The sequence below is a fragment of the Sciurus carolinensis genome, chromosome 7 (assembly GCF_902686445.1).
Source record: "Sciurus carolinensis chromosome 7, mSciCar1.2, whole genome shotgun sequence".
In the NCBI taxonomy this organism is placed as follows: Eukaryota; Metazoa; Chordata; class Mammalia; order Rodentia; family Sciuridae; genus Sciurus; species Sciurus carolinensis.
In genome coordinates this window covers 30021894-30048886 of record NC_062219.1, presented here as the reverse complement: position 1 = coordinate 30048886, position 26993 = coordinate 30021894, and the positions used below count along the sequence as shown (strand labels likewise).

Sequence of the window (26993 nt, the reverse complement as noted above, 5' to 3'; positions counted from 1 at the left end):
GTTTCCATATTTTTATAGTGATTCTTATGGAACTGTGTGCAAGATTTTGAATTTGAAAGTTCTTTAAATCTTTTACAAAATGTGTTTAGTGTATCTTGTTTTATTAATGGCAACTTTGTGAGAAAAACAAATAAGTACTTTCTGTGGTACCAAATTATACTCTTGAGTGTTGGATGCTTCTAGAATAAATATGAGCTCCAAATGAAAGTGTACTGTGGGAAACAGTATTTGAATGATAAATAGTATTTTATAAATCAATCCAATGTTGCTATAAAACAGATTGCAAAAGTTTTTTTAAAGAGAAAATTAGATGTTATGGAAAGGATTCATTTCATATTTCCCAAGAAAATATATATTGTTATTAAAATTTTCAATTATATATGAGGTAGACATCTACATAATTATTTAAATTTAAAAATTCAGAAAACAAAACAAAATAAAATGAAATGAAAGAAAAGGATTACAACATTTTCTTTCGGTTTTGATTAGTAACTAATGCTTTCCCAGTGTTATCTCTAAAGAAGTTCATTGTGCCTTTTAGATATCCTCCTTTGAAATTAGATTTCTGCAAGATTTGGCACTGAGTATTTTTAAACAAGTATTACTTTGCTTATCATAAAGATTTCAAGAGGATGTTATGCTTTTCTGCACCCTAATTATGTGATTATTATTATTAGCCATATAACTTTAAATCAAGCAATTAATAAAGAATTAAAGAATGAGAAGACTTAGAGGTTAAAGGTGGGTATTGTAGTAAGTGACCCCCAACAACAAAAGAACCAAAGACTCATGGATTTTTCTCTAGGGAAGTTGATTAGACTCAGTTGAAATATGTTTTGGAAAGAAGTACATACAAATGGAAAATTTCAAATTCAAGGATTAACGCAAATTGCAGAATAGTCTGTCTGCTCTCATCCAATAGAGCAACAAGCAAAGAAAACCATCAAAACTTAACTCACAAAGCATTAATCATCAACATAATTTCTCTGGTTCCTTTACAGGCTTATGAAATAAATTCTAAACACAGTAATCAAATTAAAGGTAAGATGCTTTATTCTTTACATGAAATAAATATTTCTGTGTCTGTGCTCATGATAAGTGCAACATCTTACCACAGATAGATGTCATGTATATGAAACTTGGTAAAACTACCAGATTTTTTAAGAAAAGAACTTGACATATAGCTCTGATCAGATGTTATTATCAATTTGAACCTATTCAAGAGGTCCAGGGGAGAGAAGTCAGACTGCATTATGCATCACTGTTAAGTCAAAGCTATACCATGTTGCCATGGGCAGGTCTTACCAATCCTGCCTGTAACAGTTTGTTCATTTGCAATGGATGCTGTGATATCCTTAGAAAGTTTGTTTTAGGTAGGTTGTTCCCTGCCATCTTTTCTACCATATTACTACATTACTATGACTGACACACCCAATTCCTTTTTTATAATGTAAAAGATGCCTTAGCCTATCTTCAAATCCTATAAATTCTAAATTAGTAAGGGATCCATATTTCAAAGTTTTAACACTTATTTGCAAAGGACACTTATTTAATTAGGACCAATACTTCACTTCTAAACACCTTTACTCACTCATTCCTTGGTCTCAGCAGCAGCGCCATATGGGTAGTGACTCATGGAGGCAGAAGGAGGGGGAAGAAGGAGGTGTCTCTGTGAGCTGTTTTATTTTATCTTTAAACAAAAAAGCCCCCAAGGCTGCAATGCGATCAGCCCATAAATGCCCCCCAACATCAACAAGGCCAAGGAGCATGACTGCCCTTCTTTCCCTCCTTTCCACACACACCTCTCAGACAGTTGTTTTGTGACTTCGTTTCCTCTTCATGGATACCCTTGATTTGGAGAGGAGGGGATGAAGAGAGGAAGATGAGCAAAGTGAAGAAGATGAATGAAAGGAGCAGAATCTAGAGACTCTTACTTCCCAAAACCTCACAACTTCTTAGGGATGCTTTTCAATTTAGATGCAATGAGACTTAAACATGAAAGAATGATTAATGAAATGATTTTAAATGCTTCCACTGATTATGTGAAGATTTATCAAGAAGAAAACAACTCATAAATTGCTTCATAAAAGAGAAATGGGCCATGCAAACAACTAACCCAAATATTTCTATAAACTTGGAGAATGAACATAAAATCAGGTAAATGTTTAATCAATGCAGGTTGTAGCTAGCATACCAGCTTTAAATAAGGCAAATATATTACATGGTATAGCTCATTTTAATATGCAGCTTATATATGTGCTCATATATCTATCTTTTCTAAATAATATCTATAGTTTGCTTATATCTGCTTTTTAGGAATTTTTAAAAAAATGATGCATGAGAGGAAAAATGTCAAGGTTGGTAGTTAAATTCTAGTTCTGGTTCTGTTAGTAACTCTGTGAGGCCTGAGTAAGTCACTTAACCTCTCTTGGTTTTTTTTTTTTTTCCCTTGGAAAGGAATAAGGGGGCTTAGCATAAAAGCACAAGCTATCATAGCACCATTCTCTTATTTTGCAGATGAGGAAATGGAGGCCCAGAGTTCCAACAATACAGAAGTAGTCTGAAGGTTATGCTAGTGTTTTCAAACTGATGTAATAGCAAACTTCTTTCCAATACGACTTTGTTTGAAAGTCTCATATATAAATAAACATGAGAAAATAAAATCACTCTAGGTGAAATTAGGGTTTGCATGGCCTGGCACCCCCTGAGTACCCAGTCCTATCCTGAGAGCCCTCTATAGACAACAGTTTGAAAACCACTAGACTAGGTGAGCTCTTACAAGGTTTCCTTGATTGCTAAATTCTGTTTCAAGGAGCAAAGTTTGATATATTCATCTAGTTTGGAGTTGATTTTGATTTTAGAATTTATTACTGATGATGTATCTGATTTATTTGATGCTAAATCCTTCAACTATAATACTCTCCCTTTAAAAAAAATCCTCTGCATTGAGATGTGATTTCTAGAACCATATTTGTAACAGAGCAAAGACCACTTTGATTTCATGATTATAGTTTTGGATACTTATCATGCCAAAACCAAAACCTAATACATACGGAGTCCCACTCTAAGAGCTTTGCACTGTGTTAGACACCCTATGGATGCAAACCTGAGTGAGCAGGAGCCCCTGTTCTCTGACCATGAGGAAAAGGTGTGTAAATAACCAACTAGGGGGGGAAAATGCATGGAAATAAAGGAAGAGAGGCCTTAACTTAGGAATGGAGGTTTTTGAGAAGGATTCAGAGGACAGAGCATCTAACTAGATCTGAGGGGGTGAATGACATTCTGATAACTGGAGAAGGAAAAAAAGGTAACAATTTGAGAAAGTAGAGTGAGCAAAGGTTTGAGGGATATGTCTTTAAAGGCAACATATTCAGAAGGATGGTTTGGAAGATAAGGAAAAACAGATCAAAACTTCTACCATTGAGCAGTAAGACCTACATTAAAAACTTAAAAGAGAACTGGACTCCATGAAAAATACAGAACCAACTAAAGTTGATTTCTGTGCTGACATATCACATGACTTTCTTTCTATTTTAAGAAGGTATCTCCAGCAGGCAGGTAAAAGGCACATTACAGACTGGACAATGGAAGAATGGAGACTGCTATGGGCAGAGAGCAGAGGATGTATCAGGCAGTAGCTTTTATACAGCACCATTCTCCCCAAGTTCTCTGTCTTCAGTTCGCTCTTAAAATATTCATGTTCCTTTAGGCCTGCCTTCTACATTTACCCTTTTCCTTCTCTAAACTCCTCTATTCCTATGTAACAAGTACATTTACGCTAAGGATTTCCAAATAAAAAGTCTGAACTGGGATCTTGTGTTTTCTTCAAAATGACTGGGCAATTGTTTTGCTTTTCAGTTAAGCTAGTTTCAGCACAACAGTTTATCTGAAAACACACTTGATTCATCCATTTCATCAAAACACCTTGTAAACCTGAGCTTCTAGCAAATCTCTCCTGAGTCTCAGGCCTGCAAGATATCTGCAACTGGCTACTGCACACATTCTGTGTTTTAAATTCTTAGATGTTCAAATGAAAACCCTACAATTCTTTTCCTTCACATGGATTTAGTCACCAAATTCTTGCTCCTCATTATTTCTGGCTTGGATTATTGCAACAGCCCCCACTGGTCTTATTTCCTAACTGCTTTTTCCAATCTATGCTTTTTGGGGGTACCAGGGATTGAACTCAGGGATACTCGACTACTGAGTCACATCCCCAGTCCTAATTTGTGTTTTTATTTAGAGGCAGGGTCTCAGTGAATTGCTTAGTGCCTCTCTTAGGCTGAGGCTGGCTTCGAATTCAAGATCTTCCAGCCTTAGTCTCCCGAGCTGCTGGTTTTGATTAAAGGCTTACGCCATGGAACCCAGCTGCTTTTTTCAATATTTACAGAGTTTCTAGATGAGCTTATTTGGTCTTTGTTGGTGTCAGGGACTGAACCAATGCTAAGCACAAAAACTAAACACATGCTCTACTGTTGAGCTACATACCCAGACCTAGAATGAGCTTTAGGATGCTTCAAATGGCTTCCTCCTATCCTCAGAATAAATTCCTGCTCTTTAATATGACATACAAGGACCCTCTTGATTCTGTTCATTTTTTTCAGGTTCAACTCTTTCTCCTTTCAACCTTGCATCCTAATCTCCAGTCATGATGCAATATTGAGCCAGGTTAGACTTTTGCACATGCTCTCTCTTTTTCTTTCTTTCTTTTTTTGGTTACTGGAGATTAAACTCAGGGGCACTTAACCACCAAGCCACATTCCCAGCCCTTTTTACATTTTATTTAGAGACAGGGTTTCACTAAGTTGCTTAGGCCTTGCCTAATTGCTGAGACTGGCTTTGAACTTCTGATCTTCCTGCCTCAGGCTCTGGAGCCGCTGGGATAATAGGTGTGTGCCACCATGCCTGGCTGCATGTGCTATTCAAATGTATTCCTTAAAAACTATATGGTTCCTCTTAAAAACCAATTCACCTATTTCTCAACAAATGGCCTCCGAGTTTCCCACCACTATCCTTTTATTGTTTATATGTTTAGTTTTGTGACACTTTAACACTAAAGTCACTTTCACCCATTAGATTAAATGCAGATCTACTTCTGATTTATTGACCATTTCACCATCCAGGCTCTATTCTAACATAGTGCCTAGAAAAAGAACAGGCATTCAATATGTTTTAAATGATTAAGCAATGAAGATGCCAAAGCAGGTGGGGGAGAGAGGATGGGGAATTATGGGTAAGGGCCAGAAGAATGTGAGAGGGAAAAATGATCAAAAACTCAAGTAGAGAGGTCTGCCATAGAAAGGTCACTTCTTTTTTCCATACCCCAAAACAGTCACAGAAGGAGAGTAAAATTATAGAAATATAGATAAAGTGGGTTGAAAATTTGAGGGAGTTCATTTTAGATGGCATCTCTTCAAGAAAGCAGGAGCCAAAGTTAACTTGGAATAAGAGGTTAGCAGCTTCAGAAATTATTTTTTGATCAGGTGCCACAGAGAACTGGGGTATGAGTCAAACGGAAAGAAAAAAAAAAAAAAAGATGACAAAGACCATGGCCTCACTGATGCAATCAATCACAAACCCAACATAGAGACAGGCAAATGTGATTTTTTTTTAAAGCAATGATTAAACACCAGAGCAGAAGTGAGAAAAATGGACAGTTTGCTCTTAGGCTGGGGGCTGGTGAAATGAGTTACACATTCCAAGTGCTCTTCATGCTCTGGCATCAAACTGCTAAATAAAGCTGTTTCCATGCACTTATTTCCCAGCATTCTCAAATGATCTGGTTTGGGAAGAATGAAATCTTGTAGATAACCAAGATTGCAGGAAACACCAGAACGTCACCCCATATTTTACAATTCCTGCAAACTGAGCTATCATTTAGATAATTCATTTCCTCTTTTGGATCTGAACTATCCCTACTACTAATCCCCATCACTAGAGAATAGTTCTTCCCAAATCAGGTCAGTGGCATCACCAGGAAATCCTCTGTGTTAAGATAAGTATGCAAGAGGCACTACTCAATACATCTACAGTGGTGGGGAAGCAGTAACAGGTTTTAGAAAGAGAAAAGACTTATAAGTACAAAAAAGTTTAAGTAAAAGTTATTAAAGCAAATTTCTTCCAATAGTTTGAAAAAGATATTATTGTATGAATGCTTTGTCTGGATAAGAGACACTAGGTTCTTCCCTTTTTATGTTACCTAAAGGAGAACCATGTCAAAATAGTGATCATTATAACCACAGTAATAATAACCAGAACATTAGCACATGGTTAATTTTCCATTGTTTATACAAAGATGAGCATAGTTAATTTCTTAAGCAAAGGAAATAAACAGTAGTCAATAGATATTTAAAATTAATTGACATATTTTGTATCTACTCATCACCTGGAGCCTCAAACAGCTGGATCCATCTTTATGTGACAACCCCCACCCTTGTCCAGGGCTTCATACACATTAGGCAAGTGTTCTACCACTAAGCTGTAGCCCAAGCTGTTGTTTTTAGGCAGAGGGCTCTATAACTTCAACATCACTGCTCCTACCCTTGCAGGTAATGCAATAATAAGAGCAAAATTTTATTAACAAAATCTTAAAATGAAAAAAATTGTAATTTAATGGAAAAACTCTTATTCTAATATATATATCACATATGTTTCTATTAAAATAGAACAATGATTCTTAACTTGGGAGTTAGGGGGATTATTTTGACCCTTAGGGGAAATTTGGCAATGTATGGAACTTATTTTTAATTATAATGACTGGGAAGAGATGCTTCTGGCATCTTGTGAGTACAGGCCAATGATGCTGTTAAACATCCTACAATGAACATTTCCCCAATAGTGAAGCCTTATCAGTCCCAAATGCCAATAGTGCCAAGGCTGAGAAACCCTCAAATAGAGTGGCTGACAAAGCAAGAGGACGGCAGAGCTACACTCTTAGAGAACTTCCAGAAAAAGGTCATGCTGCTTGTCAAGTCAGAAGACAGAGTGACTGATAATCAATTCTGCCACTATCTAAAGGACAATTTATGACAGAATGATTGGTGGGAAGTTCTCCCAATTATATCTTTCGCACTTTAGATCTGTAACACATTTTCAGAGAAATGTTACTGACATTTAGGTTATTCTTTGAAAATATCACGAGCAGCAAATACGATATTATTCTATCAAACAACAGAGCATGTCAGAGAGTGTGCTGGGCCAAGTGGTACACACTTGATCCAGTGTAATATCACTTCTTTTATACTTTAAATATAGTCATCATTCAAAGATACTTCCCTTAGATAAGTCTATCAATGCTTTTTATAAAAGCACAAAATGTTCACTGCTTATAACACTGAGAAATGTGAAAAATGCCCTCTAAACTTATCACTGTTTATTAGAAAAATCATGAAATCTTTATTAAGAATTTATACCATTCTCTGAGTTTAAATGGAAGATCTGTATAAGAAAATGAGATGTGATAGAAGCTGAATTCAGACTCAAATAAGAAGTAATTAAAAGGCGGGTTACTAAATAGGAAAATAATTTCACCTGTATATTAATTTGTATAAAATTTAATTAATGGGGTGAGAAAGACATCAAGAAAAATTCTTTAAATATAGTTTTGGGGTAACGCTACAGAGGGACTCTCTCATAGCCCCTTTATTTCAGAACCCCTGGCAACCCTTTGGGTCCTGCCCCAGGCTAGACAGAATGAGAAGACAAGTTGCTTGCATATCACTCTGTTGAGGGTCACAGAGTCCTGGAAACATGGAGAACAACTGCCTCAAAGGAGAATGCAGGGGTTGAGGTACACATCCCAATACAATGGCAGAGCACATGTATAAAAGTAAAAAGGGAAGGAGCAGCAAAACTAGCCCCTAAACTTTCAAGAGTTAAGACTCTGTGGGTCCCTATCAGGGTAGGAGAGATGCTCCATGAACCTCTGGAAGCTTTTGGCATCCCTCCATGTAGTACATGTAGGCCTTCAATATTGGGAGTGGAATCTGGGTGCGAGGTGACTCTCATTGGTTCTGCTGCTGTCTTCTCAATGGAGTCCCACCTCCTTTCTTTGTGGGAATGTTCTTTCTCTAGACCTTAGACTCACATGTTATTTCAAATATAAATAGCACTTATATAAAATTAATATACATTTTAAAAAAACTTTTTTGTTAAAATAGTTGTTACAAAGTTACTTAAATCAATTATAATGAAAGAAAAAAACATCAGTGTTGTCTGCATTGAAATTCTCATGGAATACTAAAAACAGCTTTAATTTCCTTATAATTAAGATTTTAGTTCACTTTTATCACTATCCTAACTATATACTGTTAGTTTTGATTTAGTTCTCTTCTGAGAAAGGAAGAAAACTTCAAATATTCCTGGAACTTTAAAGTAGATCTAAGCATACGTTAATTTTTATTTAATATATATAAAAAATTAGAGCTAATTCACTACATTTTCTCTGACAAACAGAATTACTGAAGTAAAAATAAAAACTAATGTAAAATATAAATACATATTATTATTATTATTATTTTTTTGGTGGTGCTGGGATTGAACCTGGAGCCTTGGCAACTCAGTCAAGCACTTTACCACTGAACCACATCCCTAGTCCTAAATACATGTTATTCTTTAGCAAAAGGAAGAAGGCAATAACTGTGAATTTGTTTTCAAAGATTTTGTATAGTAACTAATTTTCTATATTTGGAAAATCCATTTTACCACACCAAAAAATCAACAACGTTTATTATAAATTTGTTGTTGGTCTTAACACAATAATACAGTCATTATTATTAGGATTGAGAATCATGTGAATTTACTTCTGGTCAGGAACAGCATTTGGAATTTTTTTTTCTACGTAAAATGATTTATTTATTCTTCTTATTAGTCACAGTATTAGGAATTGAACCCAGGTATGTTCTAACACTAAGTTATATCCTTTTTTTTTATTTTTTAAATTTTGAGACAGGGTCTTGCTACGTTGCTGAGGATGGCCTTGAACTTGTGATCCTCCTGCTTCAGTCTCCTGAGTCGCTCATATTAAAGACATGTACCACTGTCCCTGGCTATATAAAATGATTTTTGACAACAGTGTTATACAGCACAATTTTACGTACTCTGAAGACTGAGAGAAACCCATAAATACTGAAGGTAATCTATTTATTGCCTACTGTTTGTCCAAGAGGTTTGAGAAACCCATGAATATTGAAGGTAATCTATTTATTGTCTACTGTTTTTCTAAGAGGTTGACAGAACCATTAACCTAACATTTTGTGTAGGTATGTTTGGCTGGAAGAGGAACTACCATGGAATTGTCCCCTTTTGGGTTCTCTTTTCTTGTTTTGGATTAGATAAGAAAACAGCTGTATCTGAATATAATTAGAGTGTGTACTTTGGTTGAGGAGTCAGCCCTTTTGAATTAAGCCAGCTTGCTCTTATTGACTCGACATGTCTAGTAAAATACTGAAAATAATCAAAACACTCTTCTCCTCATGTGAAGATAAGCTATAATGGATTATTTTTATAATTATCCTAGAATAGTAAAACCAATAATTATTATATATATATTGAGTTTTTAGAAAAGTACATAAGTAAAACATCATAGTAATTACTCCACATTTTCAGAAATAATCTAACATTCCTATGCATAATTATTATTCTACATCTGGCAATTATACAAAAACACACTTAGTTGTATCAATGTTGAACACAAAGTAAAAGGAACCGTTCAACTATGAGTTTTGTTTTTTAGATGGAAATAGAGAAAAACAAACTAAGCATGTTCAGAAATTAAAAAAAAAAATCTGAGCAATTTTTTTTTTTTTTTTTTGGTGGTTATGGGGAATAAACCCAGGGCATTGTACATGCTAAGCAAGTGCTCTACGCTGAACTACATTTCCATTCCTTTTTATTTTATGAGACAGGGTCTTGCTAAGTTGCCCAGGCTGGTCTCAAACTTAAGATCCTCCTGCCTCAGAATCTCAAGTGGCTGGGAGTATATGTGTGTGCCACTGCACCTGATATATTTTAGTAACTTGACATAATTCAAAAATATATCAGAGATATATTGATAAAAAAGAATATCAAGAACAATCCTAGTTTCATAAAAACAAGTCAACATTAATATAGGTATGTATGTTCTTACATGCAGAGAATACTTTTTAGAAGGATATGTGAGAAACTGTTAGAATGAATGTGACAGCATGGCAAAGGCTTATTTTTCATTTTATACTACTCTTTATTGGCTGAAGTTTTAAAAGCATGAGTATACATTACTTTTATAGTAGAAGAACTTTAAAAAATTTAAACAAATTTTAAAAATTAACAATACTTTTCCTCTCCAAATTAATGAATCATATAGATTAATAATTAGGCTAACAAAAATAAAAGGTCCAGGGCTGGGGAGATAGCTCAGTCGGTAGAGTGCTTGCCTTGTAAGCACAAGGCCCTGAGTTCAACCCCCAGCACAAAATAAATAAATAAATAAATAAAAATAAAAGGTCCAATGATTTCTACTCATCTCTTCGATTATTGTTAATTTTAATTAGAACATTATATATATGAGCAAGATTCATTGTGGTATATTTGCACATGGACATAGCATCACTTGTTGATCAGTGGGAGAGAAAGCAGGGGAAGGGAAGGTACTGGGAAATGAGACTGATCAAATAATGTTATGTTAATGTATGAATATAGCATAATGAATACCACTAGTACATATGATTATAATAATGTACCAATAAATAAAAAAGAAAAATAAATGAAAGGTCTAAAAAGCAAAAAAATAAACAAATGAAAAGAGTCTGAAATATAAACAAAGAATAAAATCCAGCTGTCACCACTACTTTGTTTCTCCCCAAAGCTTCCAAGTTTCTTTTCTCTCTGGTAGCACCAATATTCTCTTTTCTATTAGATGGAAGTTTATAGCATGTACTGGTAAAAATGTTCTGGAATGAGCCTCGAGGAAGACACTCTCCTACTCCTACTCCCTTGTTGTATAAGTAGTTACTGATTTGTCTGGGGACTCTCCGGCCTACCCTCAGGAATAATTCAAACCTCGCTCCCTCCTTGTGCAGTGGAAGCATCAGCAACCAATGTTGCCATCACCCACCAACATTTCAATAAGCCAGATGAAATGCTGGAACATGCCCGGCACATTTACCAATAGAGCAGGTGTGCTCCATTTGGATAAATTTTTGAGAGGTGGCAGCTACCTAGCTGTTAAAAGGCATAATTTTGCTTCTTATTCTACAGTTTGAATAAAAATAATTTTTAAAAAGAAAGAGGTTTCTTTCCTTTTTTCTTTTAGGAAAAAAAGCACAGGACTGGGCACAGATATGAGACTAGTCCAGCTACTCAGCAGGCTGAAGCAGGAGGATTGCTAGAACCCAGGAATTTGCAGCCAGCCTGGGCAATACATCAAGACTGTCTCAAAAACAAAAGTGAAAAGCATACAGAACACACTATTTAGAACTTCCACATGAAAAAGGGCACAATGAAACAAACATAAAAGAGGAATGTAAAAAAGCACTGTGACACAAACCTGGCCAATTGTACAGGTAAAGACAATATGCATCATTGACTAGGTGGGTGGAGGAAGAAGGGAACTGGCCTGAGAGTACTGAGGCCATTATTCTAATTAGCAGGGTCATTTTGAATGAATCTCTTAACTTTCTGGATCTCAATTTTCATTTCTAAAATGAAGGAGTTGACTAGAATCATCAGGGATGATCTCTAACATCTTTTCCCTGACATTAATTCTACAATTCTATGAACTCAGACGCTACACAATCCAAGTCATTTATAAGAGATTACTTTTCAAGTTCTTTCTAAGAAATGTATCTCACATGTGATAATAAAACTTGCACATGAATTTAAACATCTGGTAGGCTTATAAGGCAGGATCTTGATCAAATCAAATCATAAATATTTTGATAAAGGAACTAAACTTAAAATGTAACTAGCCAGGTACTAAGGAAGTTCAGTGTCATATTTCTCAAGGGTTTGCTGTTAGCTTCATAACTCCATGTAACAACAGCATTTTAATGGGGCCTACATTATGTTTCTCAGGGACTTCTTTTTACGTAAACAGATCATTTCTTACACTTTGTCCTACAGGGAAGTAAAACAGTCTAATATACATATACTATATCTTAGGAGAAGAAATAAGTGCAGAATTCTCTCTTCCTCCTCCCCACTTCTCTCCCCCTACCACTTCCCCGAGTCATTCTTTTTCCTGCAGGACCAGGGATCAAATCCAGGGCCTTGTGCATGCCACACAAGTGCTCTATACTGAACAACTCAGCCCCCTGTAGAATTCTATTCTAACTCATGGATTCAGTTAAAGCAGATCAAATAATTTTCTTCAACTAAAGAAATCCATGTATTTTAAACTTCAAAGCCTGATTCAAGTTTCATTCCCTCCATGAGGGCTTAACTATTCCTTTGCCTAAATGTATTATCCTCTGAACATTTTTGTTTTACCTATTTTATTTCTCTATTATTATTTTTTCACTGCTGGGGATTGAAATCACGGCCTCGTGCATGTTAGCTCTGTCCCCAGCCTTACCTGTTTTTTATTTTTAAAAGTTATTTATTTATTTCCTCCACCCACCTAGTCAATGATGCATATTGTCTTTACCTGCACAATTGGCCAGGTTTGTGTCACAGTGCTTTTTTATTTTATTTATTTTGCATGTCTATAAGTTCCTTGAGCTCTATTAGAATTAGGGTTTGGACATCAGTGAGATTAGCCTGAAGTAGACAGTGAAGGGTCAAGATAGTTATCTGAAGAACTGATCTGCTAAGATGAATGTAAAGGTATGTCTGAAGCATGGAGATCAGTCTATAAGGAAAAAAGTCACACAAAATCCCCAAATCAACTACACTGTAAACTGAGACCATGATGCTGAGAATCCATCTAAGTAGAGGAGTGGCTCAGTAGTGAGAATTGGGGAATCTTGGAATTGAGTAAGAGGTCTCTATCCTCCGGAACACAGGCACACTGGGGATCACAGAGGAACACACCTGCTCTGTTGGTAAATGTGTCAGAATCTTGAATATATCTCTTCTTCTAGGAGACAGGAAGAGGAAGGACAATATCAACATTACAGTATTCAAATAGCAGGAGTGCCTTTAATTTCCTCTGGCTCAGGCAGAATTAATTCATGGGTACTGAATAAGAATACGTTTAGAGGTGGGGTTAGAAAGCCTTGATTTCAGCATGATGCGGAGTCAGGGATATCAGTAAGTCACCACAAGTAAAGACCATATTTTCATAATATTGCATGTAGTTTTTGATATAGACTAAACATGTTAGCTATCATGACTCCCCATGCCAATGTTATGGATGATTCCACTGCATTAAATGTTTTTAGGGTGTACAAATTAGCATTATTACGAGTTGAGTTGCATGCTTGTTTCTCCATGAAATCATATGTTGAAATTCTAACCCTCCATGTGATAGTTTTGGGAGGTAATGAGGTCATGAGGGTGGAGTCCTCAAGAATGAGATTAGTGCTTTAATAAGAAGAGACACAAGAGAGATTTCTCTCTCTGCCCTCTGCCTTGTGAGAATGCAACAGAGCTGAAAACCAGAAAGCTGGCCTTCATCAGACCCTGGATCTATCAGCACCTTGAGTTTGGATTTCCCATTCTCTAGAGCTGTAAGAAATATATGTTTGTTGTTTAAGCCATTGGTCTATTGCAGATTTGTTATAACAGCCTGATAAGACAAGCATCTGCCTAAATTCTTAAATCTGATGCCAAATTCTGAACAATGGGTAATTTTACACATGTAACATTTGTAGATAGTTGAATTTCAATTCTTGCCTTGCCAGTTCTTTTGACTGTATTCTTTGTAGTACTCAAATTGTTGTAGGCAACCATCACTTTATATTCTTGCTGTTACTTGAAACTGTTGTTATACTAAGAAATCATTTTCCCTTTCTTTCAGTTCCTTGTAGCGCAGGTTGTTTTTGCACATATCCAACTGTGAACCATGGAAGCCAGGAGTTAACACTGGCTTCCTCTTAGCTCTCTTCTGCTGATTTTAGGCTACTGCACTTCCAAAGCACTTCTCTTCAGATGTCTAACACCTCGCTATAACACCCTCTACTCATCTTTGTGGCTGCTACCCACATTTGGACCTGTGGTCACTCTAACACTATGGTTCTTAGTGTTGACTGCCACATTAAAATCACCTGGAAAACTGTCGTTCCATTCTAGACCAATTAAATCAATCTGTGGGGTGTGGTGATGGTCACCAGTATTCAGAATTTTTTAATTCCTTAGGTGACTGCAACATGGGCCAAGGATGAGACCTCTGCTCTAACACAATAATTAAGGACATATGGCTCCTGCTTCATCAGTTTCCTCTATAAACCAATTCCTTCTATCACCTTGGAATGTTAATTTGAAGAGAATAAGCTGTCCAATACTCTGGGTCCTAGTTCCTCAACCAGCTCAATTTTAATAATGTATCCTTTAATTTCACTTCAGTTCTGATGCACACTCTATCAATCATAACCTGGAGTGCTTGATACATGAAATATTAAATACGCAAGAGAGTTTCTGGCCTTAAAAACACCACAGTTGCTGTAGCTTGCTAAATCCTTTACTGTACACCTCTATGCCTCACCTCTAGGGACAGCTTTCTGCAACCTTGCAGGGAACCTAGTTTTCTAAGTCTGTCAATCTTCTCTTGATTCTCCATCTTCTTCAATCTGACTGATCCTTTATGGTATATCACCCCAGTGACTCTTACCAAGGCTATCAAATCTTTTACCCTCTGGTTCCTTTAACATACACACAAGTTCAAATCCATATCAAACTGAATTTGCCTTCTCCACTCCTATGCTCAAGATACTGAGCACCACTGAAGAAAAAAAAATACAACAGAGAATTGTGAAACTACATTTTTATGGTATCCAAACAGCAGTTCCCAGAATTATTGAGAAATCTTTTTACGTTTCCCAAATGAGCTCCTGCTCCTACTTTCCTTGGAGGTAATTCAAATGGTCTCTTTTTCTCTTGAGACCCTATCTCATTCCTTTGTCCCTTATATTAGAAGTGGACTTTGATTTCTATTTTGGAGAACACAAAGATATTCTTAATTTCTGTACTTCAACTATATCAACTTATTTTCATTATCATACATATTTACTTGCCTTAGAAAGGTATTGCTCTAAGCTCAGCGCTGCTGACATTTTTTGCTAGATATTTCTTTGTTGAAGGGAGCTGTCCTCTGCATTCTAGAAGGTTTAGCAACATCCATGACCTCTATCCACTAGATGCCAGTAGTACCCCCCCTCCTTCTAGGTGAAATAACAAAAAATGTCGCTAAACATTGCCAAATGTCTCCTGCGAGGCAAAAATCACCATTAAGTGAGAACTAGTCTTCTAAGTCAAAGCTCATCTATCAACCTCTTTCTGATTAAAAAATAAAACAAAACAACAACAAAAAAACCTTCCTACTTCCTCCAAGATCCACCTGTATTGTTGGTGTCTTTTATGGATCTTGAACATGTTCATTGGCTTTGTCTCCTTAATATATAATTTTATATGTCTCTCCAATATTTAAAAAAAAAATTCACTCCTAAATGCCCGGTCACCCTTCTAAACACTGTTCAATCTCTTTTAATTCTTTTAAGTGAAGTGTTGAGAATGACATCCATGAGTTCCCTTGCTGAGGTTCCATTCAATTTTTAATCTACCCTTAATCCTCATTACTCCACTGATACTGGTGCAGAGCTACCAGGATCCTCTTGAGTACTACGTGCTTGGCTATTTATGACTATACTGTCCTTGAACCTTTCCTAGCTTCCAAGGCACATTTTTTTTTTCTTTCTTTTAACTATTTTTCTTAATCATTTTCTTTTTCTTTGAATTCCCTTACACTAGTGTTCAACTGAGTTTTACCTTTGGCTGTCTCTTAGAACTTGACAACACTCTTTCTGAGCCATTGTCTCTATTACAAGCTTCTACCTACTGATATAATACAATGAATATACTAATTACTCTTCATTTGATTTTGAAGCTCAATCTTGTCTCAAAATTCAATCCTGCATTTCTGACCCTTGGTAAATATTTCTATCTGGTAGCACTACAGACACTAATAAATTGAGATGTCTAAAACTGAGCTTATCTCCTACTCTTTATTGTCCCTTGTCTCTATCTCCTCAAATCTTCCTTGCTCGCTTAGTAATTCCTGCAGTAACACCATCTATTCAGCTATATAATAAGCTAGGATCCTTAGAAAAATCCTACATTCCTTCACTAATCACAGCCACTGAATCAGAAAATTCTGGCAATTATACCTTATTTCCCGACCCCTCTATTCGCACTAGTTCAGGTTTTTATATTTTATTTCTATGGATTCCTAACTAATTTCCTTGCACTAGGTCTTAGTTACCTCTTATCCAACCACTATGCTGTCACTAGACAATACCTACCCCCACCTCTAGTGCTGCAGATCCAACCCAGGGACTCACACATGCAAGCACTCTGTCACTGAGTTACATCCCCAGGTCCTAAAATGATCTCTTTAACATGCAAATCCTTTTATGTCACTCCCTGGGTTAGCTCCTTCAAGTAATCCCCATTGCCTGGAGGATAAAATCAAAGCGTTTTAGCACAGTACACTAGGTTCACCATGACCTGGTTCCTGCATTTCTCTTGTCCTCTCTCCATTAGACCCATGTTCCATGTTCTTCAGACCTAATCATTGCATACCATACGTCACTGAAATAAGGTATTATGAATTTTTTTCCCCTCAATTGTTTTTCTAAGTTCATCTACACAGAACATGTTTTTCCATCTTAGAAGTCTCAAGCCAAGCACTTGAACTCTCTGGGAACTCTTGACTCCCCAGAGTAGATTTTATTAAAGGCTTTCTTCCAGTGTGTTCCCAATGTATTGTGCCTACGGTCTCCTTATAGTTCCGGGTCTGCTGGAATTTCCTGCTCACTAGTTTCTCATCCATTAGCTTGTGGGCTCCTGAAGGGCAAGTATCTTGTCTATTCACTCCTGTTTTGGTGGGGACTAAAAATATTTGGCCTGGAAGTAGGAACTCAATAAATACAGGTTCAAAGGCTGAATGATACATGACAGGTTCAACTGACAAAATAACTTTATCATGATATTATAATGATGTTTCTTGAAGATATTTGTAAAAAAAAAAAAGGTATATCTGTCAGTTCACCAGTCAAGAAACAGTAAGGCTACTCAGACTAAGGCAAGAGCCACTATCACTTAACAAAACAAGTATAATAAGCAATATATACATGATGGGACACTGCTTATTAAATCTTTCCACTGAAGTACTACTAAAATCCAAAGAATAGTGAATGATATCCCTGAGGAATCTGATGGCACAGACAAAACAAAACAACAACAAAAAAGAAATATCCCACATTTATCTGACTAATAACACATCCATATTCAGTTAAACTTGAAAGTGTTTTAGATTACTGGCAAGTAAAAGGAATACTCCAGAAAGAGAGAACACATTTACTGTGTGGACTCCAGTGACCTCTAGCTTAAATGTGTACCTCCTAGGTGGGGCTGACAGTAGCAGCAGTTATCAAAGTTGAAGAAACAAGTATAGAGTGGAAACAGCATCATACTTAATATCATGAGTTCTACTTTGGGAAAACATTTCATAACTAAGACTGTGACTTGGGGGATCTACTTATTTTCTCTGAGCCTCCTTAGTTTCCTTATCTGGAAAATGGCTATAACAACATTTGCCTTATGTATTTCATAACGTTGGTGCAAAGATCAAAAAAATAGTAATGTGAACAATGAAGGATTACAAGCATGAACATTAGGAACATTTTATGCAGAGAGAGTGAAAAAAACTAATATGCAACACATATTTTTGAGAACAATTACCTTTGGAGTTGCTGAGGGCTTTTCTGTTTTGGTTTTTTCCTTGGGGGTTAAAGGAGGGGATCGCTCCTTTATCTCTGGAGGCAGTTCTTGATATAGGGCTGGAAGTGAAAAAGTAATTCATGTATATAAATTGAGAAGCACTGTTTCGAGGAGGGTAACAGGAATAGAGGGGGCAGATATGAAATTAAAGAGGACTCAGTGTTCAATTCCTTGATATAGCAACAAGCTATGTAGCACTTATTCATGATGCCAATTTGTAGTCTTAAACATTAGTTATGATTGAACAATTTTAATCAGCAGGATAGTACCATTCTCACTTACAATATGGTCAGAGAGATGCTTACTTCATTTTATCTCAATACACATTCACCAGGAACCTGTTGTATGTAAGGTTGACTGCTAGGTACTTTGGAGATAGAAAGATGATCAAAAGACAGTTTTGCTCTCAAGGAGCTTACAATCTGGTCAAGGATAGACATGTTCATAAGTGACTGCAATATAAAATAAAATGTGGTATTATTTGAAAGATAGTAACAACAAAGACAAAGTGATATGGAGATTAAAAATGCTGAAAGGAAGATGTGGGGGTGTGATGGACTTTGAATAGGCAGGTTTTTACCAGGCAGAGGTGCAGGGACAAGATAAATTGGGAAGACAGAATGAAATGAGTAAGCATGGATTTAGGACTATAAATGATGTTGAATCTATAGTGTTGAATCTTAGAGTCTTACAATCTACTATTCCAATCTATATCATCAATGAAATCTACATAGGATATTGAATCCATAGAGCTATGTGGGAATTTTAAAGAGTTAAAACAAAAATCTATTTTGGTTAAAAGAAACTCTGAATTGGAGAAAATGTTAAACTATATTTGATCAAAACTATACAACTAAGATTGTAAGATATATTAGCTGGCTTTGGATATGGGTTGGTATTATTATTGGGTTTCTTTATCTCTTACAGAAAAGGGTGTTAGATATGATTAAGGGAAGCTGATCATGTTCTTCTTTCCAGTGGCTTAAGATACAAAGAGAATAAGTCCTTCATAATAATGGTGTAATCTTCTGCCACCGTACTGTTCTCTTAAAGGAGATGGTTCTCAATTGAACAGTGGGTACAGATTCTGTTCATATATATATATAGACTCCTTTAGATTATTTGCTTTGCATATTTGGCTTCAGATAAAGATCAGGGATAATTCCTCTTACTATTTTTAGAGTGGAATATGCTGCTGAGAGTCTTTTTTTCAAGTGTAAAAACCAGGCAGTTCAGTTTTTGTTAAACCCAAGTAAAAAGCAGAATAAAAGGGAAAGGAAATAACTTCTGATGAAGTGTGAGAATTATTATATTCGTGGGTATTCTAAGATTTCCCCCCACTACTCCCATTTATTTTGGCCTTTATAGTGCTTTTTCAAGAAACAGTGACTGATGCCAAAAGAAAACATCAATTATTCTGGGATATAATAAGGAATTTTGTCATTTGCAGGATGGTCTTGAGACAAGAAATTAATTCTGTGTGCAACCATCAACCATCACTGTAATATGTTTCAGAGATTTGACTTGATTATTATGAAAGAAAAACAAATTTTATTAGATTTAACTCACTTTAGACCAAATATCTAACCTGTCAAGACTTGTAAGCCTAAGAGGTTATTGCTTTAAACTGAAGTTAAAGCACCTAATACCACCATCTGTGAAAACACACAACCTTCTTATATTTCCAAATGAAAAAAAAAAGTGTAAATGTTTTCACTTGACTCTTAAGGGAACAATGGATTATAATACCTAGTTAAAATTACCAAATCCTCCAAAGTGGTTATGATTATATGGCAGCTCTTTATTTCTAAACAGGAGTTACCCCTTTTTAACCTTGGCTATCAATTCTGTGCAAGAGCTATTACTGAGAAGGAGAGGAAGGCAAACATGGATATTTTTGACAATCTGGAAGTTAGAAGTACTGAGTTTATTTGACTTAAATGCTGTCTTACATGTACTCAGTTATTAGCCTGTCCTAAAATTTCTCCCTTCCACTCCATCTTAAGTTTTCTCCATATGTGTTCTCTTTTAAACATAAATATATACCTATAAGAGAAGTACATTTAAAAGCTAGCAGCCATTTGTTATTTAGGAAAAAAATAATTTAAAAAGTGGCACAGAAATAATTAAGAATTATGTTGCCAGAGAGGGAAGTAGGTAATTTGGAGATACATAGCATTGTAAAGGGGAGGAGTTTGCTGAAGGGGCAGGTAAGCTGGGGAAAGGATCTGCAATGAGACTTGAGGTCACTTGAGAAAATGGGCAGAAGGGCACTGGGAATGATTAGGGTACAGACAGTGGTACGAAGGTGCAAAAGATAGTTCTATCTAAACTTAGACCAGCACTCAGTAATCAAGGAGAAAACAAATTCTCCTTTCTCCCATCTCTTTTGCTCTCAAAATTCAGAACTTAGGTTAGGAATCAATAGTACCTTTGTTCAGTCATGGTTTGGGTTAGATGGGGTTTCACAGACTAGCCTGAAAACCAACCATTATTTGTAACAATTACTTCTTTGTGGAAACAGAAGACTTAACAAAAAATATTTAAACAGTGTTCTCCATTTACTACATTTCAAATCAGAATCATGTGATTTCTGTGTTTCTGGAAGAAAGTTAGAATTGATATAGCTCAATTTCTTTGTTTCACAAGAGGAAACTGTGGCACCTCCTTGTAAGTTGCTGAGCTAGTATTAGAAGGTAGTCTTCATGGCCCCTGGGTGTTGTGCTTTCTCCACACTGCAAGCTAACTGCTGACAGGAGGCGTTCTTCTGAAGAAGCATTACCATACATTTCCCCTTTCTAAAACAATTATTGTCTTTATTTTCAGGTTCTGTCAGTTCTATTTTCACCTCTCAAGGCCTGGCTATGAATCTATAGCTTTCAGAAATTGTATTTGGAATTTCTTCTCTAGTTCATTTTTTTCTTTCACAGAGGAAGGTTTAATGTACTTGAGATGAAACAACCTATTGTCCTTTTGTTTTAGCAGGTAACCAGCTAGGACTGAGGTGTGCAAAATCGAAGAGTGGGGGTTGGAGAACTGAGGACGTTGGGTTCTGAGGACGCTGGTCAGCTGAGGAGTCACTGAGCTGATGAAACTGTGTGAAGTCAATGGCAGGGTAAAAGGAGCTAAGGGAGAAAGCTGAAGCCACAGGGCAGGTCCCTGGGATGATGAGTGCAATCAGCAAACATTCCAAATACAGAATGCAGTAGTTCTGGGACATAATAGTACCTCCTCTTTTTTCTTTTTAGTTTTTTGTTTTGTTTTGTTTTGTTTGCATCATGAGTATGAAAAGCAATACCCATTGGCAAATGTATGCAAAGATTACAAAGACAGTAAACTAAAGGGTAGAAAATGATAAGATCTTGGACTATCAGTTAGACCATATTAGTAAACCAGGAAGGGAGCATAAAACTTACTTTCACTAGCCACATGATTAGCTGGAAAATAACCTTCCTGTCCCTTTCCTATGCTGCCATACCACCAGTCTTCATTATCTTTGAAAAACACTCGGATAATGTCTCCACGATGGATGGTTAGTTCATCTGATCGGCTCGCTGTATAGTCATAAAGAGCCACTACCTAAAAGAGAGATAAGACCACCACAGCTTTATCACAACTGTGCCACAGAGAAACCCCCAACACTCACTTCCTCTTGCAGAAGAGCAGCTGAAACCAAAGCAGTACTTGGGTAAGTCTGAGGCTGTCTCAGGGTTTGCTAATGGAACCAGGGGTGGTGGGAAGACAGCAGGAGCAGCAAGATAAAAGACTGTGGGACTGTGAAATGGTTAAGAACATCCAACACACTAAGATTAGCTTCAAAATAGCAGATGTTAAATTTTTTAAAGTAAATTACTTGAGAAGCAAATAAAAAAAAGCTCACACACCATTCACTTTCTTAGAAGTGTTTTATACTACACCTTTAGATCCTGTTCTCTGTGCAAGCAGATGCACCTGAAAGAAAATTCTTCAGAAGGTTAATAGTTTTACAAAAAGGAAAAGCTCAATGGAACAACCTGATTGCACAATTTTGTTGTGATCGCTTGGTTTACTGTTAATGTCTCTTTTTGAGATGTTTCTCTAGAAAAACATAGTTTTTGGTGTTTTATGTAAACAATCTAAATCTTCTATCTTTGAAAACATCCTTCTAAGCTTACTTTCACTTTCACTAGGTCCAAATTTAATAGGAAAGTTCTTTCTGTGAGAATTTTCTTCTTTGTATTATTATAGTAATCATTTTATTTGATTTTTTTTCCTTTGGAAAAACTCAAGTCAAAAATGGTATGGTAGTGGCTGCACCGGCACTTAAAAATCCCTCATAGCAGTTGAAGGAAGGGAGATCTTGATCCATATTAGATCTGAAGTACTTGATCCATATTAGATCTGAAGAATATACTTATTCTACTTTTTTCCCCTTATTTAGAAAGGGTTTGCAAATATACAGCTTACACAACTATAGATGAAATAGAAAATCATTGTAATCATTTGCAATTAGATTGAGTACTGATTCATTCACTTAACTACTGAAATCTTAATGTGCCTGCTGCTTTATTAACTATACCTGGTAAATAGGACAATATCTACAAGAGATATTTCATTAAGCATTTGCAGGAAAACTAAAAAATAATCAGGAATTCACTGGGTAGTGAGGGGAAGTGTATCTCAGCCAGATTTCACCACATGTATGAGAGTCCAGCAAAGACAAACTCAAAATAGTTCAGTATAAAGGGAGCCTGGCATTGTGGGTGAGTGTCAAGATGCAGGGTGAGGGAGGTTAGGGCTGAGGGAGGAAGTAGGGGTCAGATCATGAATGGCAAAGGAGTTCAGACTCAATAATATTGCCAATGGAAAGATGGAAGGGGATTCTATTAGTGTTCACAAAACAGTTCTGGTACCTTTAAAAACAGTAAGATTTATTAACATATCAACAGGTGATTTTAATTAATCAGTTTGGAATTAACTTGTCACTATTTGGTATAAGGGCAGTAATGATAATCTAAATGGTTCAAATGCAATGCTTATAGTACTACCTAGCATAGTACCTAATTTACATCATGCAGTGCAGGACATTAAGGTTTATAAATAAATCTCTTATAGTATGATGATGCTAAACCTTATGTGAAAGTAGAAACTTTAATTTTTCCCTTTGTTCTTCCTTCTCCTGTTATCCTTGTCTTCATTCTCCCACTTGGCACTACCATGAAAGAGAAAAACTAATTTTAAAAACTGAATACCTGTTCTGAACTTCATGGTAGGTGCTTGTGTATTATCTTATTAAGCCCACATGAAAACTCTGAGGGTAGATATTCTTATTTTCACTGGACAAAGGAGGAATTTGATGTACAAATAATAACTGGTAAATTAAAGTTAAATAAACTAGTAAGTCAAATAAATTAGTAAGTGGTATGATCAAGACTTATAACCCAGATTTTTCTTTTTCTCACAAAACCAAACCTATTTATAGGCCACCTTTGTCTAGAATCACCTATGGGGAAAAAGAAGCAAAGAGGAAAGAAGGTTAAAATGCATTTTTGGATAGTGGCACAAAAAGAGTTCCTTATGCTAAGAACACCAACTGTCCTGGATCACCTGCAGGCCCACTGAGTCCCTTTCATGACACACAAAACCCCAGTCCCAAGACATGGGTTTGTTCCTATTGTTCCTCATCCCGGCTCTGCCATACTGAGATACCACAACCTTAATGAGTCTTATGCAAAGACAAGATCAATGTATGCTTATTTATCTGAGTCCTAGGTGGGCTGCTGGAAAGGAGAACAGGAGGCAGTCAGTTCAGGCACTAGAATCATTTAGGAAGTTCCATATCAGGCTTATCACTGTGGGGACTACTAGCAATCTGGAGCTCTTCAAACTGAAGTTTAGAAACTTTTACTGGATATTTCATGAGGATTTGTTGATCAAAGAATCCCTTCATTGTTACAGGGGTCCACAAAAACTTGTATAAGGTCCCAAAATACATTTTTCCTATTACAGTATCCACTGATTACTATATTCTCTTACATAACTAAATACATACGTCAAGTCACCTGGCAAGACTTACCAACATTGATGTTCTACAGTGTATGAATGTTATGGACTGAATTACACCCTCAATACTGTACTTGTAAATATGGCCTTTAAGGAAGCAATTATGGTTGAATGAGGTCATGAGGGTAGATTCCTGATCAATGGGACGAGTGTCTTTATAAGAAAAGGAAGAGACAGCAGGAGCATATATGACAGAGAAAAAGGTTGTGTGGGGACATAATGAGAAGGTGACTATCTACAAACCAAGATAGGCCTCAGAAGAATCAATCCTGTCAGCATCTTGGTCTTGGCTCCAAGGCTGTGAGAAAGAAAATGTATGTAAGTCACCCAGTTTATGGTATTTTGGGGGTATGGCAGCCCCAAGTAGACTAGAGCAGTCCCACAAACTAATGGTAACAGATGAATTCCTTAAAATCATTCTGCCTGGGAACTACAAATCTCTTGATGTGGAAACAATGTCTTTGTCATCAAACCTCACAACCAGCATCCTTGGGAGGGTGATGGTTGGTAAGGATACATTCTCTAGAATACTGGAAAAGTCTGTAGAGCACATCTCCATTATATCTCTATTGGCATTTAAGTATGGTGGTGTTATACAGCAAGGAACCAGTGTTTAATGTGTCAATGGTTCACATTTTGACACTACAATTTGACCATTTGGCTATTACTATTCTCTTAACATACTGGAGGCACAAGACAAAAAACACGTGGTTTATGAGAATCTGCTTGTGTTCCAGTGTGTGTTTCTATGCACTGTGCTTTTATCTTCTTGAATGAAAACCATTTATTCTTTTCTGAGGGTCATATTTTACATAGCAAACTTCATTACTTGTCTAAATTTGATGTAGATTCTGAATAAATCATAACTTCTCCATCTACAATTAAGATGTTCTTATCTCAATGTTTATAATAATGTAAAACTGTAAAAAAGTTGGGAAGCATAGTTCCATCAAGAGGTTTGTTTTGAATTAATATTAGCTTTATCTTCCACCTTGTCTGTCAGGTCTTACTACAGAAAATGTCTTGATCATTCTCCTGATAAGTATTTCTGTAATGTACCATTTCTTCCCCAGAGTGGTTTTCATGTAGGCAGGACAGAATTATCCTCAGCAATATTATCTGCCTCTTGAGCTGACAGAGTAGTTTTGAAATCTTTCTGTACAAAAGTTATAGACATGAGCTAATGTGCCCATGTCAGTAAAAATAGGTCTGGGAAATGAGTTATTTCACAAAACCTACTTTGTTTACAGAGCTCCTTGATTTATAATGGGATTATATTCCAATAAGCCCTAAGTTGAAAATATATTTAATATACCTAATTTATCAAACATCACTGCTTATCCTGTCCTACCTTAAATTGACTAAAGCATAATTATATTAGCCTAAATTTGGGCAAAATCATATAACATAAGTCCTACTTTATAACAAAGTCTTGACTGTCTTAAGTAATACAGTGAATATTGTACTGAAAGCAAAGAACAGAACAGTCATAAGGGTACTGTTTCAACACCACCCTAAAGTTAAACCATTTTAATTGAGGACCATATGTGCTTAGATTCTCTTTCTCAAAGCCATGTTGCAAGGTCACAATCATGGCTGCAATGTTTCCTTGCCCCTTTCACCCTGTGAAGATACAGAGAAGATATCATCTGTGATCTAGGAAATAGGCCCTCATCAGACACAGAATATGCCAGCACCTTGATTTCAGGCTTGATTTCCTAGCCTCCAGAACCATAAGAATTTTCTGTTGTTTATAAGTCACTTGGTCTATGGTATTTTGTTACAGTAGCTCAAATATAATAGCTACCAATTAAATCTTTTCTTACTGGAAATCACAACTCATACACTTTGTTATAGTGAATCATCAGTGTTTTATTGAAAAGTTTCTTGTAAAAAATTTAATTTTTTATTGTGTAGATTAGTGCAATTTATTATGGTATTCCATATATGCATATATCATGAATTAATTATGTCCATACACCCTTCTTTAGTCTTGTTCCCCCTCCTAATCCCTAAGCATCCCTCTTTTACTTTAAGGTTAACTTTTTATTAATTTTCCTTTCAGTTTCCACATATTCTCAAGAATACTTGTCTTTCTGTACTGGTTTATTATGCTTAATGTTATACTTTGATGTCCTCCAGTACCATCCATTTTGCTGCGAACAACAGAATTTCATTCTTTTTATGGCTGAATACTCCATTGTGTGTGTGTATAGATAGATGTATATACAGACATATCTCTCTATTTATATATATATCACATTTTCTTTGTCTACTCATCTGTTGATAGGTACCTAGGTTGATTACATATCTTAGCTATTGCGAACAGTGCTGCAATAAATATGGGTTAGTGGTATCTCTTTTGTATGCTGATTTCATTTCACTTGGATATGTACTCAGGAATGTGACTGCTGGATGGTAGTTCTATTTGTGCTTCTTTGAGGAATCTCCATACCATTTTCCATGGTGGTTGTACTAATTTATATTCCTACCAACTGTTCACAGGGTTCCTTTTTATTCACACTCTCACTAGCAACCATTATTATGAGATTTTTCATAATAATCATTCTAACTGGGGAAAGATGGTATCTCATTACAGTTTTGATTGCATTTCCTTGATTGCTAATGATATTGAGAATTTTCCCCATATATTTATTCACCTTTTGTATTTCTTCTTTTCAGAAGTGTTTATTCAGGTCATATGCCAAAAATGGTTCTAAAATATATCTTTTATTGACCTTCCTTTGATCTAATTCCTACATTCCATGCCTATTTACTACTTTTAGATTGGAAATGTTTACCTGTGCTGTTGTATCTTGGAAGTGTATAACTTGTCTTGACTTTTACAGGGGCTCATGGCTATGTTTCCCTTGAGTCTCAGAGGAGACACTGGACCAGCAAAGTTGGCATAGCTAAGACTGGAGATTCTTGGAAACAGATTGAATGCATTTTGCATTATGAGACAGACATAAGCCTTTGGGAATCAGGGGCAGAATGCAATGATTTGGATATGTGTCTCCCCTAAAACTCCTATGTGT

General features: G+C 36.1%; 1 protein-coding gene across 11 annotated transcripts in view; it reads right to left on the bottom strand.

Moving 5' to 3' along the window:
- Nucleotides 1–26993, bottom strand: part of Ahi1 (Abelson helper integration site 1) — a 185378-nt gene that overhangs the window by 17435 nt on the left and 140950 nt on the right. For 7 of the 11 annotated variants that reach the window (XR_007109403.1, XM_047557598.1, XM_047557601.1 and 4 more), the window contains 2 exons: nt 21330–21492; nt 17875–17972 (listed from right to left, as the gene is read on the bottom strand). The exons of 1 other annotated variant lie outside the window; for it this stretch is intronic. Coding sequence is in view for 8 of the 10 variants with exons in the window: in XM_047557598.1 (XP_047413554.1) it covers nt 17875–17972; nt 21330–21492 (261 nt within the window). In the remaining 2 variants the exon portion in view is untranslated. Of the gene's footprint in view, nt 1–1802; nt 1849–17874; nt 17973–21329; nt 21493–21830; nt 24254–26993 lie in introns of those variants that run through there. 3 more of the 11 variants (XM_047557604.1, XM_047557605.1, XR_007109404.1) reach the window with 2 other exon arrangements.